At 39.9% G+C, this 12,466-nt stretch overlaps 1 protein-coding gene and 1 long non-coding RNA gene across 3 annotated transcripts in view; one reads left to right on the forward strand and one right to left on the reverse strand.

Moving 5' to 3' along the window:
• Nucleotides 1-9,358, forward strand: LOC139961060 (uncharacterized). The gene is made up of 2 exons (XR_011790708.1): nucleotides 1-2,806; nucleotides 4,985-9,358. It is a non-coding gene; the product is annotated as an uncharacterized lncRNA (long non-coding RNA).
• LOC139961059 (ras-related protein Rap-1A) overlaps nucleotides 8,266-12,466 on the reverse strand; it is a 22,683-nt gene continuing 18,482 nt past the window's right edge. The window contains exons 7-8 of one of the 2 annotated variants that reach the window (XR_011790707.1): nucleotides 9,082-12,238; nucleotides 8,266-9,031 (exon numbers count right to left, since the gene is read on the reverse strand). Coding sequence is in view for 1 of the 2 variants with exons in the window: in XM_071959901.1 (XP_071816002.1) it covers nucleotides 12,100-12,238 (139 nt within the window). In the remaining variant the exon portion in view is untranslated. Of the gene's footprint in view, nucleotides 12,239-12,466 lie in introns of both variants that reach the window. The other variant, XM_071959901.1, reaches the window with a different exon arrangement.

Raw genomic sequence — 12,466 nt, forward strand, 5'->3', positions numbered from 1 at the left:
TTATGTAGTTCTGAATAATTCTTAGTCTTGTCTACATAGCTGTTTACATAGATCTATGTTCGACTCTATGTAGTTCTCTGATACTAATCCTTTAAACAATTTGCTTAGCAAGTCCTCTATATAGTTCTCTGTGGGTTTCTTTATGTAGTTCTGAATAGTTCTTAGTCTTATCTACATAGCTGTTTACATAGATCTATGTTCGACTCTATGTAGTTCTCTGATACTAGTCCTTTACACAATGCTTAGTAAGTCCTCTATATAGTTCTCTGTGGGTTTCTTTGTCTGGTTTGCAGTTCCCTACACACTTCTCTATTGATACTCAATGCAGTTCTCTGATGGTCCTTTATACAGTTCTCAGTAAGTCCTCTATTAACGGTGCTCTGACGTGTAGTTCTCTTTGAATTTATCAGTAACTATTTGGTTTTGCAGCTTTCTTCCTTTTCATCCATTTCATGCAAAAATAAACACTGATCGTAGAACAGTATAATTATTGTGATAGGGAAATGATGAAACGGAACCGTGGCACACTTATTGAGAGGAAAAGAAAATACAGATTAGAGTGCAGTTAACTCTAGCGTATCTGCTGTGTTACAATCATCTATAATTAGCGAGTACAATCAATAACAGTGTGGCCAATCAATAACAGTGTGGCCAAACAAACATAAAACAAAACTGCACATGCAGTCCCATATGAAGATCTGCGCTGACTATAGGGCACTTAATATATATATATATCTTTCCTTGATTGTCTGAAATGAGAATCACAAACAATGGATTGATTAGATTAGCGTCTATATTTCCCCCCCCCCCCTTTACCCCACCTCCGGGACGATGACTTGTGCCACGGCTTCCAATCGTTTCAGTAATGTGTTGAACTAAGCATAGGGCATGAAATTGAACTAAATGATTCGTCGGTTTTAAGCATTAACCTTTAAACTTAAGTACAACTCTATCAGTAAGGCCATTCTTTCCTCGTTACATCCGTACTACATCCGGCTCGATCAAATGGTCGAACTGTCACTGTATTTGCTGTGACTCAACATCGTATCTTTTAAAACAACCAATGAAAGGTCTGACCGTAGGTGTTTCCTTGATCAGGAAGAATCTATAGTATAACGCAAGATTCAACGTGTTTGCTTTGTTTGGGCCTACCATAAACATATCAGTGTCCAGTGAGTGGGTGATTTTCTGAAAAGGAAACCGGACCAAATCCTGCCCAGACCACTTTACTTGCACATCCGGGTAACTTGCACCAACAAATATAGGCGTTCCGAAATGACCACTTTGTCCTTATGACCAGAGTTGCCAGTATGGCGTATTAAACGCCAAAACAAAATGACATATATTGGAGCGTATTTTGTTTGGTTTTTGATAGCCTCAAGCTAACAATTTAAGAGAAACAGAAGCTGAAATTGTTAACTTTCCCACAAAGAACGTTGATTTCAAACACTTCATATTGTTCAGTCCTATTCAAGGTTGTATAACAGCCTACGCGTCGGTAAAATCATTGGAATTTGTTTTACCTAATTTTAAACATCCCCGGCTCGATATCCCATACCAACACCCTACCCACTTCCCTCTCCACAACTTTAATTACGCACTACCAAGCAAACAACACTTGATCACAAACTATACATTGTAATATTGTTGTCTGAATTATTCTATACTTAAAAACTTGACATCGACGTCATTTGATATGTACTTGATTAGTGAGAAACTGGGTTTAAAGTGTCACTAAAACAAAAGATAGGAAAATATACTGAAAATCCTCAACCGCAAAGATGCTTAATTGTAGCCTATAGCTTCTAGCCTATAACTTCTAAATGTGTATAATCAAATGAGCAGGCCCGATTAAAATCCTGTAAGGTTTATAGATCGCGTGTAAAGTCTATACATTTTGTCATAGGCCCTATGGCATTCCAAGTTATCAATAACAAGAATCTTTAACTGCAATTAACCAATTGGAATCAAGAAAAGCGCAAACCACTTTCGATGCCCTTTTTTTTGGTTCTATTCTGGACTTCCAATTCCCCTACATGTTGGGGCTCCATACACATATCGTAATGCTTGAATGTAAATGCCTTGAATATTATAAAGGCCTACAAGCAGACTACTTTTTGTTTCGGCGCTAAATTTCAGTTCAGTGGTATTTGGAAGAACACGCCATGGTTGTGCCAACTAACATTCCCAACCATCACAAATTAATCAAAACCATAACAGTAAGAGTGATTATAAAACAAAACTCAACAAATATGAAATATGAAGAACAAATGTACCATTGGATACACCCGTTAAAAAAGGGAAATGAACAAAACTCGACCCGGAAGTTAATTGGTCCTAGTGTTTATATTGGAGTCCTTCTGAGGACAGCATTCAAACTACTACATGAACAAACAGATTTCAGATTAATTTCACCGCATCGTATATCGTACATCCGGAGTATTAATAAGTTCGCTATATCCGACCAGGTAAGAAATAGGAAGCCACTTATCCTACAATTTCATTTCCTCACGTCCGGCCAACCCCATCTTTAAGCCGTAGGCTAGCCTACAGTAGGGTACGTATATTTTAACATGTCGGTATGTATATTGTAACGTTTAACCATACAAGCCACTGATAACACTACAGCCCTTCGTATTACTTATAACCTCGTGTTAAAATAGTAACACCTTGAAAATATCCGCAATAACACAAAAATGGAAGTTGACTAAGTCATTATATTTTGGAAATCCAATTTAGGTTTATTCATGCTGTAAACTGTCAATGACCCTCTTCGTTTCACAATGAACCACTTTGAACACTGAAGGTATGTATATCTCTATACTCTGTAAATATGACGTAGCTTCGGTGTTACCAAGGGCTCCTGACTAAACTTGTTTCATTTCGATCTCCTTTTTTTCACTTGGCATGAAAGATTAATAAGGGGTTAATCAACGGTCTAGCGTGCGTTACTCACAGGATTAATGCACGATCGGGGGATAATGCAAGCGATGCACGAGGGCGGAGCCCGAGTGCATCCAGCGATAGCATTAACACCCGGAGTGCATTAATCATGTGAGTAACGCACGCTAGACCGTTGATTAACCCCGTTCATTCATACACTACCATTTGTGTGGGGGAAAAATCATAAAACAAAACATATTTGGTTACGTATAACCGAAGATTTATTAAAGTGATGCCCCGTAAGTCGAATTAACGATTAACAACCAGCATAACAATAATGTACATGTGCAATTATAAAGTAATACTGAACGATAGTGAATATTATAAAGGAAACGTCTTTGAAAGGCTGTCATTCATAAAAGATGAACCATAATAACTTTTTAACTAATGTTTGGCAATATTGCGGCCATAAAACTATTTTTGAAAGGTCTCAATAACAAGGAACTACAAACAATTACTAGTTGGCTTCATCATATCAATACCCCACAGCTTCTGGTTCCCATAGCAACCATTCTAGGGACAAACATGTACGTATGGTATACAGTCATACTGTAACATAGTAGGCCTTGTATTGAACACGTACACTCACTTGAACGTACACACTACACAGTGCTTGGCACTGCGGTCGTTTAACTTTAAATTTATAATACTGTGAGCAACATAACGGCCTTGCGAACATTTAATTACGGACAGATACTGGATATATTTAAACTCAAAGCATCCACAACTGTTTGGTGTTTTAATACGGATATAACTATGAATTTTGGAAGTAAACATTCACAGGACTTTGGAAAGAACATTTGGAAAACAGTTTGGACATGTTAGACGTTTCAGCCCTAAAAGCAGCAGTAACGTTAATGTCATTGTTGGAGGCAACAGCTGTGCAGCCTACACTTTGGCCTAGACTCGAGTGCGGATCCATGTTTTCGCGTCCTTTACCTCTGGTGGCATCTTGCAAGACTTTTGAACAAGATCGTTTCTGTGAATTAAGTCTTTCTCAACCAGGTTTGCAAATCTTCCATTGTTTTCCTGAGTGTCTACCTCGTCTAAAGTGCGCAAATCGAAGTTCAAATCAAACGTTATATTAGCCATTTTGTGTTTTTGATGTATTTCGATAGCTCATCAGGGCAGACGACAAAACATGGTAACATGGTATCAATTGTATTCATCCGCCGGTAATTTTACCGTGCGTTACTCACAGGATTAACCACGGTCAGCTGACCTGAATGGACCAATAGGATTTAGGAATCTTTACTAAGTATGAATGAACACCATTTAATGGGGAGAATGCATAGAGAATTTACGGACCTCCGCCGAGTTCCATCCTCCTAGAAACTTAAGTCTCTGTCAAAGTCGTATACTCTCCAAGAGTTCTGGCATAAGTAGAATGGAGACAGATAAAGAGAGGAGTGAAGTCGCTTCTAACACCACCTCCCAGATCATCCCAGTCCTTGAGAAGTGTTTCATTATATCCATCTGTGTAGTAAAGTGTAAAGCAGGGTGCAGTAAGAAGCTTTCTTGATGTCTTAAAACTGGTGACCATTACTTGACATGACATTCTAGCATATTTGAGAGCAACACTGACAACCTTTAAATTCAGCCACTAAGGTCAGATGAAAAGGTAACCTCCCCCTCCCCCACCCCTCCATCGAGTCATTTGGGATACAGCAGTCAAGTCAATATATTTAAGAATTCCTTGAAGTTCCTATTCGTGAGAGTTCTAATCTTGATAAACTTACTTATATATCACAGGGCACCAGTATTGGCAACAAAATACCAATATAAGAACTTTCCAAGAGCGCTTTCAAAGTTTTTCTGAAATTTCCGATTATTCAGACATTGATATGCGTTCATGTAAGATAATCTCTCAGTCAGAGCAAATCGTCCTGGCATATGCTTGCAGGTACTGTAGAACTATGGATAGTCTGTGGATTATTCTCACATGTAAACCATTAGTCGGTATGCTTGTCGTTGACCGGTAAAAATAAATCTTTTACAAAGCAAATCCAAAGGAAATGTTTTCATCTTTGTTTCTTCGTAGAGAGAAGCTAAGTAAGGCAGGATCTAAAGATGGAGAGAATGCACACAACAAATAACTTTACACACAGTTATTCCAAAACTAACTGGTCTGGATATTTACGAGTGACGAGCTTACCTGTCTCCCCACAACCATAGCACCCTCATTCTACCGTGCCTAGAATGTCCTGGTAACCTTTTAACACTGTGCATCCTCTACGACCGACTCCTCCGGTCACCGCCCTTCCTTCTCATGAGATCATAGCCCCTCCAAAGTGATCTCTGCCTTGGAGTCGAGTAGTAGTCCTTCCCGACAACTTAGGAGGATTCCCCCCCCCCCTCCCCGGACTCCGAGCCTAACATCGAATTTCTGACGCTTCCGACGGGAGCGATAGTACTCCCCGTCCCGGGGGACTACCCTCTACAACCCCGTCCACGTCTGTACCCCTTAGCTCTTACAAGAGAGGACTAAAGTAGCAGAATGAAGGCTAGTTGGTAGTGGCACCTCCTTTCCTCAGGTCTCTTGGCCTGTGCTGGAAGGTGTTTTGTCCAGTCTGTGCGACTGCTCCTCTGTCCGGCTGTGTTCCACCACCCTCGGGGAGGGAGGCGGGAATAGAGACAGGCAAGCTCATCACTCGTAAATATCCAAACCAATAAGTTTTTGAATATTTACTTCGTTCCTCGCTAACCTGTCTCCCCACAACCTTAGCACCGAGTGACACTGCCCGATGGTGGCAGGCCCGAGGGGTGGGACCTAGTACCCGCCGGACCTCGTATCTCCGCGCTTCAAAATGCCGCCTCGGCCTGTAAAGAGTATGAAGGTAACAGGCGACAAACGTTGTTGGTGTCCGCCAAGCTGCTGTCTTCTATTGGAACTCCTGCATTAAGAGTTGTAGGATTTCCCCGAACCATGGTCTGCGAGGCCAGAATGGGGCTATCACTATGGCTCTCCCCCTGGAGTGTCGGATCTTTCTCAGCACCTGGCGGATCATGCAGAGCGGCGGAAAGGCGTAGGCTTCCAGGCAATCCCATGGGAATGACATGGCGTCGATTTGGTGCGCCCTGGGGTGAAACCACATGGAGCAGAAGATCTGAAGTTTGGCGTTCTTCGACGTCGCAAACAGGTCCCCAACGGCGGTCTAGCGGAGAAGCGGTCGCTGTCCCGTCAAGTCGTTAGGCCTCTACCTGTGCCTCTCGTTCCACATGGACGGAGTGGTCGACTGGTTGTTCCTCGTCCCCTGCCCCGCGGGGCCCCTCTTGCGGTTGTTCTGAGAGAAGTTCCTTCCACCGATGGCCAGCGGATGAAGGATATAACATTATCCCTTCTGGCCTTCACTGATCGTGTGGCGACTCGGTCAAATTGGTCTCACAAGCGGACCCAGGAATAGCAATAGCTGTCCAGCTTCATTTCTGGAAACATGGTTGTCGTCTTGAGGAAGCTGTTAATGGTGCCTCATCAGTACCTTCGCGGTAAGCATGAGGACAGAGGTAAACTTCATCCCTGCACGTGCTGTTACGTCCACGTCGACCAGTAGCTCCTCTAATTTCTTCTGATTTGGGTTTCTGAAAATATGCAAGATGAAGACCCCTGTTCCGATCTTAATTTTTCTTTAGCCTCCTGCGGGATGGATGGGCACTTAAACAGAGCATTCCAAGCGTCGTCTGATACTCTGATGGATCGTTCTGCTTTTGCTACTCATAGATTCCCTGGGGCTTCGGGTGGCATACTCCTATTAGAGTCTATATCCATCCGCTCGATTGTTCTCCTATCTCAGGAAAAGTGCCAAAAAGCAGCAGGAGAACATTTTTTTTTACCTGTTATCAATCATGATCTAGTTTTTTTTTATGGCTTTCATGTTGAAGAGCATGAATGGAAGTACATGAGGTGAGAAATTGGGTCAACTGAGGCAATTTTAAACTCCTTTACGCCTCCCAGGAGCAGCGTAGGAAAATTGTTTACTACTGAGTGAAGAGGTTTGTTTACAAGTGACGAAAACTTCCGGCTCGGATAACAAAAAATCTGCGCGGTCATGGTACGGAAAATTAATGGTGCCATGAAAGGCCAACTTGTCAGCTCTCCGGTGATGGGTAGCGTTGAGAAAGTGAAAACTCTATATAGACTTAGAGACCACATTACTTTTGTGATTTAGTGTGTAAGTCAATGGGGCTTTTAATGGGCGTATGCTACCTTCGGGCAATGAATCAAAAACCAGGGACGAGCCTGGGGAGAATACTCAAGGACACAATGTAAGCAAGTATTGTATAAAACAAACAAATGTTTATATACAAACATATATATAAACAATATATATATATATAAACAAATAAACCTAACGAACGAGGGGAAACGAACTAACGCATATAGCGTGTTGACAATTCGCGGAACTGCTACCTGCTATAGTGTTTGCACAGAAAAAACGGAGCGAACGCCGCTCCACCAAAACAGCCATAATAACCCCTCTAATAAGAAGAAAAGGATACTTATCGTGCTGCAAACAACTTCAAACTCTTCCAAAAACAAATCTCCGATCCTGGGAAACCAAAAGTGGACGAAATCCGCTCGAAAATAACGATCTAGACACTTTAGTAGTAGTAGTAAGTAGAGTCTCGTTTATCTGACATGCTCAGTGCTTAACCCCTGCAACCTATCACGATCTTGCGCAAGGTTTATTGCTTCCTCGATATTATTAATGTTAACGTCCTTAAATTGCGACCTCATTTTTCCAAGCAAGGTAGTCACGGGCCTTCCTACTGGTTTAGCAGTATGTCTCAATGCTTCTCTTAAAGCAACCTTTGCTGGAGCGTCCTCCTGGAGTCTTGCTACTGTACATGACCGAAAAATCTCAATCTTCTGTGTGCGACTATTGATGACCAAGGTGTTTGGTTGGTTTCATTGTAGAGCTCATCGTTTGATAACCAAATTGTTATTGGTCCATCTAATGTTGAGAATATTACGAAGTAATCTCCTTTGAAAAGTGTCAATTTTGCGATCAAGATCCTTCGTTGTGCCCCGCAATTGTACAAAAAAGATACTCTTTAATAAAGCCTCGAAAATCCTAAGCTATATGTTTCGGCTTATGTTTTTGCTTTTGAAAATACTTGACAGTGTGTTGAAAGCACCGTTGTTTATACCAATTCTTCTGTTAATATCTTCTTGGTCCCCAGTGACCGGAGGAGCTGGTTGTAGAGGGTGCACAGTGTTAAAAGGTTACCAGGACATTCTAGGCACGATAGAATGAGGGTGCTAAGGTTGTGGGGGGACAGGTAAGCGAGGAACGAAGTAAATTAAAGATAACATGGAGACAGTTGTATTACAATTTCAAGCCCTTGTTGCAAAAAATGTTTAAAATTCAAATACATCATAATGACCACCTCCACATCAAATGCAGTTTTATCCCTTTCAAACAAGATAATAAAAAATAGATAAAATAGTTCTAATTATGGCAATAGATAAATCATTAAATGTTAATGAGACAGGACAAGGTTCCATACACATAATAATTAATACACAGGGTAATTAACATACAATGATAAACAAAAGAAATCTGGACTCAATACCATAAGGGACTACCTCTGATCAAAACGTAAACAATCGTTTATGAGTGGACGCTTACTAAAAGTGATAGAAATACAATATATTTTGAATTAAAATGGATAAACAATGTACAATATGTAGAACAGGATGTGGTTGTAAAAACCGTTAAAATTTACCCAAATTGTGGAAGTTTCTATCTTTATCTTGATGATCAATTGTTACAATTCATTTGTCGGAGAGAATTCTCTACAGAGTCCAAAGCACATGATTATGTACTAGTAAGAGTACCCTACCCCATATGCCAATGTGAACTCACGCATATCTCTATTCATGTCAAACAAGTACCATAAGTTAGAATCCCATATTGTCAAAATAGTGGTCATATCGTACCAAACCCAGCTGTAGGATTTTAGACTTCAGTCTTCTCACTATATAGTCTTCACACTATCAGTTCACACTATATAGTCTTCACACTGTATAGTCTTTACACTATATGATCTTTACACTATATGGTCTTCACACTACATAGTCTTTACACTATATGGTCTTCACACTACAGTCTTCACACTACATAGTCTTTACACTACATAGTCTTTACACTATATAGTCTTCACACTGTATAGTCTTCACACTGTATAGTCTTCACACTTTCAGTCTTCCATGAAGGAGATCTGTAGTCCTTAAAAGGGTTATTATTTACTCATTCCCACCCTAAATACCCTAATTTTGAATGCATCAATGCTTAGAATGGTGTCCGATGAGTAAACAACTCTATCACAAATTAATCTCGGCAATGATTTCAGTTAAATATTTATGGCAACTTCAATTGTAACAAACGCCTCATGGTTTGATTTTGTGTGGTTTCTCATTCCTTGATATCTGAATTGAACAAACTAATTGGCTCAAAGTTTAATGTGCCAACATCCTTCCTTCCTGCAAGTTTAACACCATGGGTAAGTAAGTGCAGTGACCCTTATTTACAGATAAAAAGAGTAAGAAGCTTAATGGTATAAATTGGACATACATAGAAAGTTTAAAAACTGAATTCACAGCCACAAAAAGCTGGTCTTACTGGGAGTGACATAACAATATCATGCTGTAATTAGCACAATCAGGTGTGAACGTTGAAGTGTAAAGACGTGAACATCGAGAACGTCAACTCTATACAAAGTTGAAATAATTATTAGTGAAATAAAAAGTTAAGAAACCTATTCCAGCGTCCATGGGTAGATAAATGTCTTTGATTTGTAATTTTTTCAATGTTTTAAGCTTGAATTAAAGCACTTGGTTGTAAAGCTGTAAGCCTTGTCATTTTTAAATCACCATTAGCAAAAGTGGAAGAATTTTGTTTACAACAATATTGATCACAATTGCTTAGTTGCACGTTTCATACATGACCCCACAAGAGAGAAACTAAATTTCTCTTATCAAGACTTTTCTCGGCAGGATGTTCATTGTTTCAATATAGCCTACATCACCTTTACATCAAATGACAAGTGTGGAACTAACAGTGCAGTAATATCTAATGTACAGTATCTTACTTTCCCTAACAAGGAAACCGTAAACAATCTCTTACACTGCTTACCTCAATATTGCACTAACACTGCAGTCTGTTGCTTCAACAATGGAAGCAATTTACAGTGTTAAAGGTATGTTGATATTACAAAGCCCTATTGTTCTGTTAATATTACAAAAGCCTATTGTTCATCCATGCCAGTAAAGTGTCAAATCTAAACAAGATCTGAACCTACTGGAGGTAAAAATTCAGAGCATCCACTGAAATGTACAACCACCCTAAGAAAACATTGGTGAGCGAGAAATAGGTTTGTTACCTTATGTTTACCTTATTTTACAAATCCACAATAAATTTTCTTCTATTTACTTGAAACGAGAATGAGATATCAACTGATGTTGATGCGAGAAAACACTTAACATTTTTGCAGTGAGCGAACAAGCAGCATGTCAAACCGAAGCAGTGCTTTTACCACAACAGATATTAACCACAAACATTAAAATTTTGTTAACTCTCTGACGCAACTCTTCCAGTACCAACAGAACCTGTTTCTTTGTTTAATTCCCTGTAACTGTTCACTATTTGCCATGCGTGGACTGTAGACACATATGCCCAACCACTAAAACCATCAATCATTACTTTAAAATATGTAATCTCCGAAGGCCTCTCTATCAGAAACTGAATTTAATTTGAAAGAAGATAATTAAGACTCTTCATTACCCAATGTCCTCCCATTCAACTAGGGATTCCCGCCAATGTACGAAGAGACATATAAAACCTGAATGCCAGGCAATATCTAAACAATAGGCACGAGGGTCAAAGTCTTAATTATCCCTACATTACAGCAACAACAATGCATGTCATTTAATCTTTCCAGTGACTTATTTTGGAAATATATGATATAACAGAACAGTCACGTGTTTAGCAAGATACAAGTCACAACGGTAGGTGTCTAACACTGTTTAATTTCAAAGTAATATGACAATGTTCACACAATGAGCTCCTACTCCTACTGATCAACTCTCGGTACACGATGCTAGCTTCCACACAGTCTCGGCACATAAACACAGTTGTTTATTATCACAGGCAGAGACAGGGTAATGCCTTGTGTGTGTTACCTCTGTAATACATCTAGACTACTGAGTCAGTATCACATATCACCAGCTGCTGCTGCTTCCGTTAAGTTGCATGTTTAGAGCAAAGTAAACTCCCCGTAATGATACATACTAAGGACAACTGCGATATACGATACCACAAACAGAGGAAAAACACACCTTGTCCTTCCCTTCTGAGAGCAGCCTCCTAGGCATACTAATGTGTTCGCTCTTGACTACATGTGGCGGCGACGACGACGTGACAATAAACCTGACGCTTGATTTATGTGGTCGTTTGTCTCGCAGCCGTGGGTTTCTAACTGCTGTTTTCAAAATGGGTACATTAGTTACACTTCATAAATTATCTGCCAGGCTCAAAATAAAAATTTTCAAAGGAGTAGAAAGTTTCGAAGCATTTTATGACGGATTCAAATTGCCTCGGGAGCTTTAAAGACAATGTACATGGCAAATAAAATGAATCCACATGTAAACTGCTTCATATGATTGTAAGGCAAATGCTCAACGAACGAGATTACGACGTAAAATTCAAGACATACAACAAGCACCAGCCACAGTTGGCTGAGCAAAGACAGTGCATTCTAATAAATGTCATTGATAATTAAAAACCTCCCCAAATACGTACTTCAACCATAATGCATGGCCATAGACCAAGTTTACCTTACATTAAAACTATTCACAAGTGGGTATCATATCTTGCCTCTGCTATACAAGGCTACATACTTTCCACCATTATCTCAGCCAGATCAAGAAAATACTGACCAAGGTTTTTCACACAGTCTTCGATGACAAATTAGCAAGCAGTGCTCTTCCCCCTGCTGGTTCTTCCGATAAAATACTTGTGAGAAACTGTCACAGTATGGTCTCAAATCTCCAAATTAAATGCAAGCCTGTCAATTAAAGAGAGTGTCAGCCCCCTCAAGATGGTTGTTTCAACAGAGTTCTTGAGTCGTTAAGACTCTCAAAAGTGTTCTAATAATTTAAACAATTACACAAGTTTTCTTCTTTCCTTTGCCTCCCTTCTTTGTCTCAGGAGTCTGACGGTTGATCTGCCTGACGAGGTCGTAGAAGATTTCGTTGACGTTTATTTTGGTCTTTGCTGAGGTCTCCAAGAAAGTGCTGGGAGAGAGTGAGAATGAAAAAGGTGTTCACAAGTGTTGATTTGTGATTGAAATAACCCTTATGCAAGATAAAGAGCTTAGAGGACAGTAAGGAGATTCAATGCAAAACAATACAAGGTTGTGTGTAGCCTACTAGAGAATGCACAAACATACCACAGGATTCATTGCATTATCTGGTATTGAGACTTATGAAGCAGAACTTTCTCAATGTGCCTACATGTGACTA

Source organism: Apostichopus japonicus, chromosome 20 (assembly GCF_037975245.1).
Source record: "Apostichopus japonicus isolate 1M-3 chromosome 20, ASM3797524v1, whole genome shotgun sequence".
NCBI lineage: Eukaryota > Metazoa > Echinodermata > Holothuroidea > Aspidochirotida > Stichopodidae > Apostichopus > Apostichopus japonicus.